Raw genomic sequence first — 16471 nt, 5'->3', positions numbered from 1 at the left:
GAACTAGAATGAATATAATCCACCCACTGTTATCATCTTCAATGCCCTGTACCAACACAGAGCAGAGCAGCTACCTGAATGCTACTCCAACAGAGGTCGATTATCTTGTTAATAATTTTACCTCCTCACTACGTATGACTCTGGATACTGTAGCTCTGGTGAAAACATAAGGCCTCAAATAAGAAGTACCTGATTCTGTGGTATAATTCTCAAACACGTAGCCTAAAGCAGATGACTCGTAATCTGGAGAGGAAATGGCGTGTCACAAATTTAGAAGATCATCATTTAGCCTGGAGAAATAGTTTGTTGCTTTATAAAAAAAGCCCTCTGCAAAGCCAGAACATCTTACTATTCATCACTGATTGAAGAAAATTAGAACAACCCCAGATTTCTCTTCAGCACTGTAGCCAGGCTGACAAAGTCAGAGCTCTATTGAGCCAACCATCCCTTTAACGTTAACTAGTAATGACTTCATGAACTTCTTCACAAATAAAATTTTTATCATTAGAGAAAAAATTACCAATAATCATCTCACAGATGTAATATTATCTACAGCTACTTTTAGAAAACTGGCATGATTCTATCATGGAAATAACTGCATGGGATCAGGAACACTACCACAAATCACCATCTATAAATGCATTTCACCATGCCATCCACAAATCAAGTTCAAGTTCTCTGATACAAAGAAGAAGCCGGAGGCTATATGTAAATATGATACAAAAACGCCACCACAGTCTCTTTTAACCAACGTAAAATATTTGGTGCATCATAAAACTGTATATAGAAAGGACCACAACTGCTGAAAAGCTAAGATCCTCTATTAGACAAGAAGGGGACTAGAGTTCTCTCCCAAAAGATCTGCAAGTTTTAATGGGTGTTAAAAGAGGGGATAGCACACAGTAGGAAACATGGCTATGTCCCAAGTTTTCTGAGAAGTGTTGCTACCATCACCTTTTTCATCTTTAAAAGGGGATATTTGCTCAGTTTAAGCATTCGGTATGCTTTCTGTGTTTTTTGTGGATACAAAAATGGTTTAATGAGATCAGATTTTATTCACATTTTACACAACATTAAAACTCTTTGGAGTTTGTGTTTAGTTCTAATTTAGTGTTTGCAAATGATCCGTTTATTAACTGTTCACTGCATTCTCTGCTGGAGCAGTATGCCACTACCATTCGTGCTGGCAGTCACATTAACTGCTTGTACCAATATGTGAAAGAGCTTCTGTGCTGTGATGCACCCTGTATATGTACCTGCCCATCCCTGCTAATCTGGACCTTCTTGTTGTCATTCCATGGGTTGAGGATATGCTGGGTGCACTGGAAGGGAATATTTTCTTTGTGTATCCATTCTACACTGAAAGCCCCTCCTAGTTCCATGAGGCCCCAGTCATGACAGCTCTCCTCCTGACTGACGACAGACGTCATGCGAGCATAGCCCTGTGAAAAAGAAAACAAAAACACAAGTTTGGTCTTTCAAAACCGATTTTCTTTTTACTGTTGCAATTTCACAGTCAGCATCATGACTCTGGCACACATGATCATGCATACAGAGTGTCACCTGGAAGTGTCCAGAGCCCTGAACAGAGAAGATAAGGATGATGGCGCTATTCTCCAAAAAGGCCTTGGTGAGTTTGGTCTCATTACTTGGTGTAGTAGACCAGATGCCTTTTTGCTGAGAAATTTCCAAGTTCCTGATGTTGCTGCTTTTCATAATAAAGTATCGGACTAATGTCTGATGGCAGGCCAGCTGAGTGCACACAGGCTTCACAACCTGCTGCAAAAGTGGAGAGAGAAACATTAGCAAGCATTACCATCCAACCTCAATAACCCATCATTTAGTTAGTATGACTGTAACGTGCGCCAAGCTCACCTGTTTGTGTTTAAAAAAAAACCCAAAAGGAAGCAGACACTTAGAGACTCATTAGTTCATTTTGTTTGTGCTCTGTGTGTGTTTCCAAATCATATCAGATGCACTGTACTGAAAAATTATTTTAAAGTTGTTAACATACTGAACTGAGTTGAAATATTTGTTACTGGCAACACAAAAGAACCGGACTAAGATTGTCTAAGATATTAAATAAGATGAAAAACGAAAACATAGGAGTCTCAAATACATCTCAAATAAAAAAAATAAATACATACATACATACATAAATAAATAAATGATCCAAAAAGTAGCTATATTAATACTGAAACAAACAAGAAGGTAAAATATTCCCTCCAAACAAAACATACAGATTCTAAATGAGCAAATCAGTCCATGCATGATTACATTGATCAGCCCATGGAAAAGTCTATTAATGCTTATTGGACTGACAATTGTTGGTTGGAAAATTTTTACATATCACCCAACCTTAAAGGTTTCTGTCAGTTTATTACAGAGTATCTTGTAGTAATATTTAATAGAGATGGCACGATACCACTTTTTTATGTCCGATACCGATACCGATATCATAAATTTGGATATCTGCCGATACCGATATGAATCCGATATAGTGTTTTTTAATCAACAAAACTGTTTTTTAAATATCTTGCTGCATTTTGTATAAGTTCATACTCAAGTTTAAAACAACAACTACACTAAAGCTATTCTGTTATACCTGTATGCAAAAAAAAAATATTTCATAGTTCAGCAATACTGATCAATCTAATAAACTTAAACCTAAACCATCCTCCCTATTCTGGTATTTTAAAGAGTACTTAGCATAAATATTAAGCAACCTAACTAATAGGGTTCCAACTCCCAGCAACAACAAAAATAAAAAAATAAAAAATAGGGAACCACCCCTCACGCTCCACCTCATGATGCTTAATCGACGTAATCAACCTTAATTTGATGCAGTGTGAAAAAAAATGCACAGAAATCAATTATTTTTCAAGAAATATTAAATAGATTCAACATCTTTCTTCAACAAAATTGCAGACTGCACAGATGGTACCTTCCCAAAGGGAAAAAGTACTATAGCTTACTAGGGTATATATATTAGACTTAATAGTTACTATATACAGTAATTGACTTCTATTCATTTTACATCAAATTAAAACTTTGGGTGTCAGATAATTATTTATTAAAAGCTAGACATTTTAAATGAGAATAAGAAAGAAAAGTATGTCTTTGTGCCCCCTTTTCCCTGTTAATGCCCTATCGGCCCCCCTGGCTAAACTTTGCTAGATCCGCCCCTGCACAGTTACCAGCGTCAGCTACGTAGAAAAAGATCCTGGAGTAGAAAGTAATATTAAATACATTCTAACAATAGCTGATCAAGCTTAAACGTGCTGCTGTTGTTCAGCCGCTGGTTTACTCTTTCTGGTGCAAAGTGGGCCAAAAACAAACTAGAGAGACGGACTCGTGACAGAAAAGCCGATCAGCTGATCGTTAAGCAGTTTCATGATTGAAGTAGCAGCAAGAGAGGCAGTCGCTCCATATATCGCTTGTTAAGCTTAACGCAGGAATGCTTTACATTCAGAGATGGACTTACACACTTGCTTTACTTCTCTCGGGATAACTTTGTCGGAGATGAAATGCTGGGTTGCTAGCGAAGCTCCAAATGCTATCCAGACCACCGACAGGTCCCGCATGCCACAGCCGCTCTATCACGTGATGCATACTGCTCTGACGTGCTAACGTTCTGAGGTGAGTTACGGCGTGTTGCAAGTTTTGTGAGGTGCTTTCGTGATATTTAATGGATCGGATTACATTTTTTATTTTTCTCCGATATCCGATCCAGTAATTTAGGTCAGTATCGGACCGATACCGATACGTAATATCGGATCGGTCCATCTCTAATATTTAAATCTTGGAAAACTGAAGAATAGAATAGAACATGACTGACAAGAGAAATGACTGCAAAGAAATAACAAAACAAAAAAACCCAAAACTCGTCAGTTTGTGAATTCAAGATAAAAAAAAAGTACACTAATGGAGATCTTAAATACATTTTATGAACAGAGAATTACAAAAGTAGACTTTTAAAGTCTAGGACAGGGGTGTCAAATGTACGTCCCACATCCGGCCTGCGATACAATTATATCAAGCCCACAAGATAATTTCATATTCAGTCATTAATGGCCCGTCAGTACGTCGGAGCCGAAAAAGACAGCAAGTGTAGTGGTACAGGCCAGGTATACAGAAAGTTGGGTAGCCGGATTTTAATTAAGCATGTTGGAAAAAAAGTGAAGGAAGGAGCAAAAATGTGAATAAGCAGCATCTGGAAAGCTGAGTGTAGAATTGTGGAGGATGAAAAGATTCAAACTTGTACCTTAAAACTTGTGTGTTTTGTCTAGTAGTAGCAGATGCATATAAGGCATATAAGGCACAGAAATGTGTGCATGTAGCACAGAGCCATGGCTCGGTGTCGTGAGTGTCTAAATGAGTCTCACAGGCTTAAATGTGGTTCAAGCTATTTATACCTCTTAACTTGTTTGATCTGCTGCTCACCACAAACAAGCACAAGCAGAAATGTTGGACTTTTAGCTGTATTTTCATAAGTTTACCAGGTTTTCCTACAGATAAAAACCTCCCTTGTGGCCATTCATACTACACAAAGTAATAAAGCAATAAACAATTAAACTGTTGAACCCCAACACCTCCGGTACAGGGGCAGAACATCTGGTTTAGCAAGATGTACCGCCAGATGCTCAAAGAGTCATTTCAACAACCACCAAACAGCTAAAACAGCAAACAATTAACAAGAAGGTACATAGAGTCCACAAATAGATATGGACATACTGTCAGGAGCTGAAAGCAGAAATCTCGCAGATTCTGCAGGTTTCGTCACTCTGACAGCACTGTACACAAAACTTCTTTTTGCTGCTGGTTCAATAAAGTTTGGTCAGCCACTTTTTCTTTAGCCCAAAAATTACTTCTAACAAAAAAGCCAAATTTTTGCTACTTAATACCGAAGAAATTTCAGCTTTCACAAATTATGCCAAATTGCTAAATGCTTAGCTATGTCTCTAATAAATACTCTGTGACTTTGTGAAAAACAGAAGAGTAGCTGTTTTTCACTTTGTCTTGGTCCGCGGCTCGGTGTCTGAGGAGCGATTGGGATGCCCAGGTGGCCACGCCAGTCCATCAGTCACCATTCAGTGGTAACTACGGTTGATGTGGAATTTCTGGTTTCTATGAACTGTGTTAATCCTGTCACTGTTTGCTCAGGTTATTGTCCGCCGCGTTCAAGCCTTCACCTGCCTGTCCTCCTGGAGTTCAGAAAAACCGCCTATCATCCTCTCAGTCTTCCTGGAATCCTCTCCCGCGGACACTCACCCCTCCCTCCGGTTCCCACGGTCCGACCCCAATTGTAAGATAAATAGTTCTACCCCTGTTGTATGCCGTTATCTCCCTGCTCTCCAGTAACTCTCTCCCCTTACTGTTGCAGCCTCCCACGGTCCTGATTGCAGCATCCCCAAATCATTTATCTCCCGGTCTCTTCTGTTCTAACATTAAAACAGCGTGTTCCCTTTGGTTATTCCGGGTCACCTTTAGTTAAGAAATAAAGTTAATTTGCATGCATTCCCGCGTATTGTGTTTGCTTCTGGGTCCAGCTTGCGTGTTAGAACTACGGTTCTTGACACACTTATTACAAAACTTTTTCTGTAATTTTACACATTTATTTCTTACAATTTAAGTCCAAAGAGTTGTGCTGACCTATTTCTTTCACTTCATCATGAACAGTTAAATAGTAGTAGGGAAGTTTCACTGGTCTAGCCAGCTTAAGATCAATGTAAAATGAGTTTGACACCCCTGGTCTAGGATATGCATTGGGTATCCATCAGTAGAGTTTGAAAGGTGTTAGGAAAACATGATGTGTAGAAATAAACACTGCTTGGCAGACTGTTCATACCTTTCTTGAGAAGAAATGATCAACGGTATCTGACTGACAGTCCAACGTCGCAGAGCAGGAAGAAATACTGGAAGACGGATGATCAGAGAACTGATATCTGGACAGGGAGGGCTCATCTTGGCCGTGGGGTTGAATTTGATGTAGGTCTGAAGCTGTTGTTAGACAAAACCTAAAAGAAAATGATTAAATGGTGGAACAGTATGACCAACTATGTTACTCACTGTGACTAACATATAAAAGGTGTATCGAAAAGAATAATGTGGCTACACTGCAGGCGAAAGCGCATCAAATCTGACTTTTTTGACCCTATGCGACCCATATCCGATCATGGTATGACAGTGTGAACAGCACAAATCCGATATTTTCAAATCCGACCTGGGTCACTTTCGTATGTGGTACTAAATCCAACACATATCTAATGTTTTAGAAAATGACTGCTGTTTGAATGGTCATGTCGCATTAAATCTGTCTTTTACTTCACTGACACAAGACGGACGGCAATTATCAGCGCTGGAGAAGCGCTCGAAGACATCGTGAAAGCTTCCTGGCCATCCCGTGTAGATGTTAGTGAAACTGTTGGGAAGACAACGTTGGAGAAACGTGAACATTTTATTTGTACTGTATAATCTGCAGATTCTGACAGAAATTTCCAACTATCCTTTGAAGCACTGCTCCTCTCTAAAACAGCAATAAGGATCATTATTAGGCCATATGTAAATAACAAAATAACTTTATAACTTAAAGCAAAATTGGGAAACATAAAGTCCGAAACAAGTCTTTATATTAAGGGCCATCAGTCAAACAATACTGTTTGGACTGGGTCTAAACAGAGCGCGTTTTGTGTGACATCTTCTTTTGCGCATGCGGGCCGCTTTGAGGGTTCACACTAGAGCGCGTTTGCTGTCACATTTTATGTTGGGTCTGCACTTCCACAGGCCAGGCTAGTTTAGAAACTTCTCGTTACATACAACAGAGGTAGAGCTATCTTGTTAACGACAAAAACAAGACAAACATCTTTTACTTGCTAGCAAGGGAAGGCTTGGTTGGAACCAGGCTCTTGGAGCTCAACGCTCCTCACCTGTCTCCAACCCAACTTGTTCATCAAGCCGGCCTCCTCGCAGGGTCATAAAAGCAGGAAGCTTACCACACAAGAAACAGATCTTTCAGATAGGATGTGCCTAATAAAGCCTCCCCCAGCACCTGAGTAGCTGGGGAGGTGGTCAGAGACAAAGGAATGTCTTTGATCCTACAGTTTGAACTAAGACTTACAAATTTAAGAAACACAATGACAACATTTAAAAATTTGACTCCAACATTTATTTGTAGTGTGAACAAGCAGACAAAAAAAAAAAAAAAAAAAAAAAAATCGGATTTGATCAAAAAATTGGAATTGAGCATTAAGACCTGCAGTGAACGTAGCCTATGATTTCAAATTTTTTACAGTCTGCATCATTTCACTGGTAACAATTGAAACATGTACAATTAGAAAGAGGGGATTGGTGAGTTTCACATGGTTGCTGGGGAGTATTTTAACAACGCAGTGGTTGCATGGATCGCAGACATGCTCGCAAAAGTATGGAAGGAGTATAAACTATTGTACAGACATATCCCATATGGAAAAGAAATAGTAAAAACTTATATGTGATTACTCATGAAAGTGGCCACTTTCGCATTACTTTCATATATTGTTTTAGTAAGTATCCAAAACATACAAGTTTCATTATATAATTTTTCAAGGGATCTTATATCTGTTTTCACTCTTATATGCTTTTCATACAAATTTCACACAAGACAGATACAAACTTTATGATATATATATATATATATATATATATATATATATATATATATATATATATATATATATATATATATATATATATATATATATATATATATCTCTTTTCCATATGGGTATGTCATGCACCCAGAAGGGGACTCACTGAGTACTTGGGAACACTATAAGCTTTGTATATAAAAAGCGGCTGCTGAGACACTATGCACCTCAGCATCCGCTGATCCACTCTGTAATCTAATGGTTGAATGTGGAACATTTAGGTGCTTGATTTTATACACCTGTGGCCATGGAAGTAACCAGAACATCTGAAATCAATGATATGAGCGAGTGAATACTTTTGGCTACATAGTATACATGTTAATATTAACTAAAATCTCAAATCCACAACCACACAGCTGTAACAGCAATTTTATATTATTCATCCACTGTCTATACTCACAGTAGAATTACAGTGATTTGATTCTTGTTTTGTTTTTATTATTATTTGATTCAGCTTTTCCTTTGCTCCTGCTAAATCGCTTTAATAAAATATCCTGCTTTCAAAAAGTCTAAATTGTGGAAATCTTTACCATTTGATTTATTCCTTTTTAACTAGAAAGTAAAAAACATTTCCCCTTGAATTCTTGAATAAAATATTTAGTTTCTTAATATATCAGCTGTTATCGAGATGGCAAAATAATAACATATCTACTGTCGATATCTACTCTTTTGTCCTTTTGATTGATTTCGGATTGACAGGACATAATAACAACAATAGCATTAATTACACTGCGGTGTAAAAGCTATTGAACTCTAACCTTTCATTGGTGGTGGAGGTGGTGGGAAGTCGGGGAGTATTTTTGGGGTTTTTCACAGAGGTCCTTGTTCCTTCTTCTAATGGCATGGGCCTAGGCCGCTGACCAATGCCAGTGGGCTGCTGCAGGCCTGCTGCCTGCTCCTCTGCTCCAAGCACCTGAGGAAAGTTAGTTAAAAATGGCAGTCACTGAGAAAATATAGTGTATCCAAATAAGTGAAACGTAAATGGAAAGCAGAAGAATAAGACATACAGAAACCAGAGTCTGAATGACAGCCTCATCCTGTTGTGACCAGGGCTTTGAAGGACAACGGATCCTCTTGATAAATAGGCTTTGCCACTTCTGCCTCAGTTCAGACAGCAATCCTGCAGCCTGACCACAAGATACAACTTTATTCAGAAATGTATGTAATAGTTTATACCAAAATATTAATGTGACAAAATTCAAACAACACCAGAGAATATAGAAAACATAATTACAAAGTAAATAAAATGTATAAAGCTCTTTTATAGACAAGCAGTCAGTGCTTGGGAACAAAACAGGATAAAATAAGAATATAAAGTGCCACAACAGAAATACAAAATTAATTTAAGACAGAATAAAGTTAGCTGGTAATTTAAAAACAGTTTCATCAATAAAAAAATCTGGTTAAACAAAACAGTTTTAGCTGCTTGTTAAAATAACCCACAGAGTCATTTATAAGTAGGTAGAGTGGAAGGCTGTTCTAAAGCCTTTGTGCCACCAACTGAAATGCTCCGTCTGCTAAACTACATTCTGAGCCTTTGATCAAAGACTGCAAGCAGCAGTATGTTTAGTAAGAAGCTGGGATAAATAGTCTGGCAACTGTCTTTGTATGCATGTAAACAAATACAGCCACGAAGACCACATGTCACAGCTTAGAACTGTTCATTAAATGAAAGAAACAGGAATGAGATTTTACATGTAAAGGCCCAGAGAGGAATAAAACACTACACCGCCATTTCAAACACTGGACTTGGCAGCTGAACAAAAAGAAGCAGAGTTGGCAATTTTACGCCAGATAGGTTTCCTAATGCAATATCCAAAGGGATTTGTGTCTCGGAGGGAATAATTTATTAGTTTGCCAACTTAATGTGTAAACCACGGCCTTGCCTCAGAGAACTGTTAATCATAGATGGCAACCATAGACCAATGCTAGTTGGAGTCTCAAATAGGATGGAAGGAGGTAATATCTCTAATAAGGCATGATGAGGGTCTTCTCTAGACTATTACTTTAATTTAGTCATTAAGTGTAATTGGCCAAAAAGAACTAAATGACTCAGGACACTGAGAACCATCTTCACAAAGGGTTTAACTTGAGTAGATTTTGGAATTCAATTATTTACAAAGTGACTGAGAAATGCAAAGCAATTAAAATCCTCCTCCTTATTATGATTTATGAGATTAAACAAGAGGATTTTTAATCACTGGCAGACAACAGCCCAGATGTTTTCATATAGGGAAAATAACAAAGGACTCCAAAAGGTAAAAAGTTGGCATTGGAAGCAATGTTCCCTTTGTTCCCACCTCTCTGTCCATTTCAAAGCCGAGCCAGTCATCTATCCTTATCTCGGATAGATCCTCTGTCTCACTGTCACTGATGTCATCCAGTGGATTTTCTAAAAGAAAGAAAATTAAGACATTGACTCTGTGATTCTGCACAGTGTGGGCTTATAAAGTGTGGCATTTAAAAGATTTAATGTGTCTACATTTTAGGTTTTTTTGTTTTTTTAAATTAACAATGGTCAAGAAGACCATGTCTCTAGGAAATTCAACTCAGGAGTCAGGTCGTGAAAGAATAACCCAAGAACTGAACCATGACCTATCTCAAAGTGAAACTAAAGCGCTTGAAATGAATGATTGAGAGTATCGTTCCTTGTAATAGTCTCTGAAGATGTATGCAATTTTTTTTGGTTCGTTATTGGGCTGGTTTGTTTTCGAATCATCCATTTCATTAAAAGTTATGTGTGCTTATTGGCTTCTTAAGTCTTCTTGTCCGTAATTTTATGGCCTGACTCAAGATAATTTTTCTTTAAATACTTTGCTTTTGACTCTGCTCATATAAGAATAACTCATAATTTCCTTTCTTATTGTGTTTATTTGTTGTTGTGTTCATTGGTCAGCTTTTCTGTTGTGTTTCTGTTCTAAGTATCCAGAAGTGATTAGTTTAGCCAATAATTAAGATATATTGTTGTCAGTAAACAGTGAGGTCTAACAAGCAGGCATTGCCATATTTTTCCCATGTTGCATGTCAGCACAATAATCACATGCACGTTGTGGACAATCTTAATCTTTGAATTCAGGTGCTTTTAGTCTCTTTGTCAAAGGTATAAAATAAAGTACCTAGATATATTACAATGCACTGTAAGTAATATTGCAAAGTGGGAAGCATTCAGAAATTCAGCCACAGAGTGGGAGACCACATAAAGTTAAAGAGTGGTGCAACTAAGTGCTGAGGCCAGAGTATTTTTGTTCATATTATGCATGTATTGTACACAAAACTTATATTAACATTACCAAGCTGAGCTATGTAGTATTATGACTTGCTTACCATTAGTTTTCTGTACAGCAGGTTCATGGAGGGCAGAGCTGTGTAATCTGGAACAACCTCCAAATATGGCAACAGTGATAGAAGTCACAAGGGTGCAACAGCGGACAGTGACCATCCTGTGGCCTCGGCTCATCTCGTCATAAATCATCCAATCTGTGGGAAGGGCCTGGGCCATTCTGGTTTGGTTCTTCTAAACAGGAGAAACACACATTCACACGACTAAAACCCTTTCCTTGCACTGATTTAAAACATTTTTAAATGTTATGTAAGAGGGAAAACAGTACGGAAATAATGAGCCAAGTGTGGTAAAAGAAGAATTAGATGATACCCAAGCACCTGCAATGACACATGGATCCAATGAGCTGAGAATAAATAACATGTTCTAGGTACCCCAGGTGGAAGGGAACAACTGCACGCACTCAAAGCTGAGACTAAGTAACATTAAAAAAACGAGTGCTAGAAAACTGAGAAGTAACAGGGCTTGATCGAACATCTATAGCAAATGTGCAAAATACAATCCAAAGTGATCAGAGAGGTAAAAGGAGCATTAAGAGCAATAATTGTACAAATGGCAGAGCAGCTCCAGCATATTCTAGGTGAAACCTCAAGAGGTTTCTGTCCAAAAGAGTGCAATCCCTTTTTAGATTAACTACTGGGCTTTCATCAGATTTGAAATTATCTTGTAGGAGAAGAATTAGAAAAGTGGAGAGAAAGTAAGAAACAGCTCATATTCCGAATATCACATCTGTCAAACATAGTGGAGGGAATGTTTTAGCATGGGCATGTAGGACATCCAATAACATCAGGTCACCAGTGCTTATAGATGATCTGACTGAGTGCACACACTGAGTGTAATTAAGTGATGTACTGCATTACTTTTAAGAAAAGTGTTCTGTGTAATACGTCTTCTAATTACTTTGTTGAGTAATGACCCCAACACTGATCACAAAATAGAGGAGACATATACGTCTAACATGCAACAACATGCATGGATGTAATGTCTTTAATATGCTGCTTAGAGATTGTTGCGACTCTCAAAGTTGAGGCAATAAGAAGCGATAAGAGAATCAAAAGGAAATCGAGAACATGGGAATAAGTACTTCACAATTAATAGAATACTTTTGTGAAACTGCTTGAATTAAGGCTGAAAGTTTACACCTTGAATAACATTTTGGCTTTGTTATATAAAATCCACTTTGGTGGTATACATAGGAAAAATGACAAAACTTAGGTCATTCTCCAAATACCCATAAAGCTAACTGCATGTATGCATAAGACTGTGTGTGCGTGTGTGTGTGTGTGCATCTCCTACCTCCTTAAACTGAAACTGGCTTAGGACAGATGTGGGATGAAAGTGAAGCTTCTTCAGGGAAGACTCTTTGTTGAAATTAACCATATTTGGGTACATGCCAGCTACCAGGGCTGCCTTCACCATGGCCCAGTTTTCCGAGTTTAGATTCACATCACGGATGTCACAGCCCCCACGGGCTCGCACAAAACCTGGGGGACAAACAGACTGCTTACCTTAACTAATCCCTAACCCTTCCTTGTTATTCAAATTTCATAGTAAGGTCTAAATCAGTTTTAACCTTGGCCAAAAACCACAGGAATGTTTAAAAACACTGGCGGCTGCCATTGCGACCCCTCAGCCTCCTAGTAAATACACCTATAGTATCAATTTACACCACCGTTTACTCAAGTTATCGCAGTTACACGATTTTCCAAAAACCTGACCTCTGACCTTGAGGTCAAGGTCACCAGGATTCAAACTCATCTGAGATTTGATTTGAAAATCCTAGGTCACTTAGATATTTCAAATTTTTCTTTAGTTATTGGTTTCACAAAATTTTCAGAAAACTTTACCTCTGATCTGGTCGAGGTCACTAACATTAGAATTTATCCAAGATTTTTAGGAAATACACCTACAGCATTGAAACTGGCACCAACTTGCATGTATGCATGCACTCATTAACCCCCTGTGCTACTTGACTGAGCAGATCAATTTTCCATAAGTTTAACTGACTTGATGCTATACTCTTGTTTAAAAAGCATTACTTAAATTTTTTGAGTTGGGTAGTAATAATCCCTGTAACAGTCATAAGATATATCTAATACTTTATGTAAATTACAGTGTTCACAGATATTCTGTCAAATTCAAGCATTTTCATCAACTTTGCGTTTACATGCTGGTACTTTACACTGATTAATCTGGCACTGACACACCAGAATTCCTATTGTAAGACTTTAGCCACTTCTAGTAGCATATCAAATAGAGGACAGTACAGAAAAACACACCGCAGTGAAGGAAGAAACTCATTGAGGAAAAAAAATGGGGGGCACACAACGTGCAAGTAAATTAGAGGCCCTATTAAGTGAACTGATATACAACTTTAAATGATAATTTTTTTTACAATCCACACAATGCTGTCCAACCCAATTATGTTAAATATCTGATTTTCATGATAAACTGAGGAGGATTAAATAAAAGAAACATTGAGAATTTCCCTGCTCAATGCTCTCAGGGACAGGAAATACCTAGGGCTTTGCCCTAAACACTGAGAGCCAGTTTCTAGAGAGCAACCTGAAGGACTGACTCAAATCATTGGCACTACAATCAGTGGTGTGAGCTATCACCACACAGTGATCATGTTATTGTTCCAATAAAAAGTAACCATGTTAAATGCAAATGAGCTAAAACATGCTTCAACAGAATGTAACATAATAAAACCAATATAAGGTAAAAAGGAATTTAAAGAAATTTGACATCAGACTTGATAAAATTAAGCAAAGAAGAATAGGTTTAAATAAAATATATTGATAACATAACAAATGATTTCAAAACCCAAAAAGCAAAAGCAGAATTTAAAATGGCCATTTAAGACTTATCCAATAATGCCAGCAGCAGGGTTTGGGGTCAGCGAATCTAACCTTTAGTGAGTTATGTATGGAATATCACAGAAAAAAGTAGAACTGACCAATTGCACGGAGTTGTCCTAGCAGTTGTGTCCTCATGCCAAGTATCATGTCCATGGTAGCCTGGGACAAGAAGTTCTTCTCACAGAAGGCTCTCTCCCAACCTTCACTGCGAGCCTTTTGCCATGCCTGGCACCACAGAAGACAAAGATGTCAGAGAAATGTTTAACAATAACTTTTAATCACAAGGGACTGACCTCAAATTTGTAATCCAAAACATGTATAAAAATAAATTTTTATAGATCATCCCAATTAATGAGTCAATATTTTTTTAAATCACTGATCATGCATTTTTGGTAGATATCTGTTAAAAGTTGTCTTCTTAGTGTCGTTAAGAAATTATGAGATTTACTTTTGAAAGGGAGATAGGAATAAATCAACGCAAGCGTCGTAAAACCCATCATTACAACATTGTTAAAATCAAGCACTCAACCTAAAACACTCTTCGTATGGGTTTCTGCCTACCTGGAAAGCTCTAAGTAAGGCCATGTGATCACTAAAGGTGTTGGAAGTGAAGCGTTTTCTGCAGCTTAGAGCAGCTCTCTTCTGTGAGCTTTGGGTGGGAAGAATGAAAGGGTCACGATATGCCAGGGTACAGGCAATGGTTAGAATGGGGTCCAGACACTTAAGAACAACAGCACACAGCACCATCTTCCCCAGATTGGGCTCCACAGGTAGATCAGCCAGGTGGTAGCCCAGATCAGTCAGGTCTTCAAACTGGTTCATAGCATCTATTTTCTAAAAGTGAATAGAAAGAGAAGAGTGGTGAGAGTCAATATGGACACAAAGGCTTATTGCCAGATTGTTTCAAATATTACCTTCAGCATTTGCACAGCGTTTCGGACAGCATGTGTGGGAGGTGGCTGGGGAGCCTTGGCCAAGAATTCAGCTACTGGACAGGAGGAGGGAGCCAGCAGTTTGGTCTGCAGACACAGTTCCTTACACACACAACATGATCTAGTGTTTAGAATTATTGGGATAAACAACCTACTGTACTGTAACACAGGTAACACACATCTATGTTACATGTGGAATTTTAAAAGGTGAAATAAAGCATCCTGCTCTTTAAGTAAGCCATAGTCAAATTTTATATCATGTAGCCATCATGATACAAGTTTTACAAATACTTTATTATTGCACAGTAGCGTTTTCTGCTCAGTGGCGCTTGATAAACTGCAGATTTAAAGTTTATGTGTAATGGCATCATTTTAATCACATATTGAATTTGTATGTCAAAAACACATCACATACAGATGCATTTTCATTTAGTAATGGTAGGTTAATTCAGGATAAATAGGTTAGTTTGCAGTGATGAGTTGACAGTAAAGCTCTGTGTTGAACTGGTGCACAATGGCAGTGGTGCTCATGGTTAATGTTAGGTTACACAAGTGTAGCAGAGATGAATTTGCATCTAAACTGATGATGCTTAGAGTCCTTCACTGAATTCCAACTTCAAACCAACTGTATCCTGTCTAGTTTAAAGATGGTATAAACAGTACAGTGTCAGTGTAGGGGATGGAAATCAGCCAGGATAGCTGTGAAACATCTGCTGATATCTTGTTGAATTCAGCTGTGTAAATCCACAAAGAGCAACAAGTCAGCTGATCACAGCACATAAACTAAGAAAACCAACTGGAGCTCACATTAGAAATTATTGAAAGTTATTGAAAGATTCTTTCCCTATGCTGAGCCACTACACAGATCTTAGAGTTTCACCACCTGTTGAATTCCACTGTAATCCCTGACTGTACTCATTTTACTGCTCAGGCGTGGAGAAAATATAGAATTATCTTTCACTGCTTGTGGCCTACATAAGAGATTCAAGCTGAGTACATTCCTTAGAATTTGAATTTAGATTCAAATAAAATTTGTATTCTTATGTACTAATATTATTTTATCATTATATTAATATAGCACAAGGTTCAGTTACCTCTGTACAAAAATGGACAATAGAATTGTCCCTCAAGGAGCTACTTTTTGCTTTTTTAGTTTGAGTACATTTCAAAACCTGTACTTTTTTTACTTTTACTTGAGTAAAGAAGTTTCTTCAGTACTTTAACTTTTAACAGAGTATTTTTTAACTCAAGTATCTGTACCTCTACTTCAGTACAGAAAGTCTGTACTTTTACCAGTTCTGTAGATAACCATCAGTTCAACATAAGTGTTATGACTCTGCATGTTCGCTATAAAACTAATAGTAATGTTTTTGCACTATAGCCAGAAGTTGTAAGCATAGCTATAGGCTTTGATAAAGGAATATATATTTTACATATCATTCTGCAGGTGCAGAACAGCAACCAACTCCTGCACAACTGCAGGAATAGATTTAGACTTGAAACATGAACATGTAGTATGTTTCTACCTGTAGAGGCATCCGGAGGAGCTGTGGAACTTGGAATTCCAGCATATTGTTGAACCTGAGTCGACTAAAGAGATGGAAGCAAACCCCTGGCCTGCAGCGCCCAGCTCTGTAGACATGTCATTTGTTT

The 16471-nt window shown here is 37.9% G+C and overlaps 1 protein-coding gene across 1 annotated transcript in view; it reads right to left on the bottom strand.

Moving 5' to 3' along the window:
• Positions 1-16471, bottom strand: part of ythdc2 (YTH domain containing 2) — a 40255-nt gene that overhangs the window by 2698 nt on the left and 21086 nt on the right. The window contains exons 19-30 of the mRNA XM_085360070.1: positions 16345-16450; positions 14801-14920; positions 14448-14720; positions 13985-14111; positions 12322-12509; positions 11010-11199; positions 9986-10077; positions 8693-8812; positions 8444-8598; positions 5849-6017; positions 1564-1779; positions 1257-1442 (exon numbers count right to left, since the gene is read on the bottom strand). Of these exons, the coding sequence (XP_085216196.1) occupies positions 1257-1442; positions 1564-1779; positions 5849-6017; positions 8444-8598; positions 8693-8812; positions 9986-10077; positions 11010-11199; positions 12322-12509; positions 13985-14111; positions 14448-14720; positions 14801-14920; positions 16345-16450 (1942 nt within the window). The remainder of the gene's footprint in view (positions 1-1256; positions 1443-1563; positions 1780-5848; positions 6018-8443; positions 8599-8692; positions 8813-9985; positions 10078-11009; positions 11200-12321; positions 12510-13984; positions 14112-14447; positions 14721-14800; positions 14921-16344; positions 16451-16471) is intronic.

Source organism: Diplotaxodon limnothrissa, linkage group LG7 (assembly GCF_057381915.1).
Source record: "Diplotaxodon limnothrissa isolate DT_005_m linkage group LG7, D_limnothrissa_male_GT1.1, whole genome shotgun sequence".
Classification (NCBI taxonomy): Eukaryota; Metazoa; Chordata; class Actinopteri; order Cichliformes; family Cichlidae; genus Diplotaxodon; species Diplotaxodon limnothrissa.
Note: the sequence above shows the minus strand (reverse complement) of the source record. Positions and strands in the feature narration are given on the sequence as shown.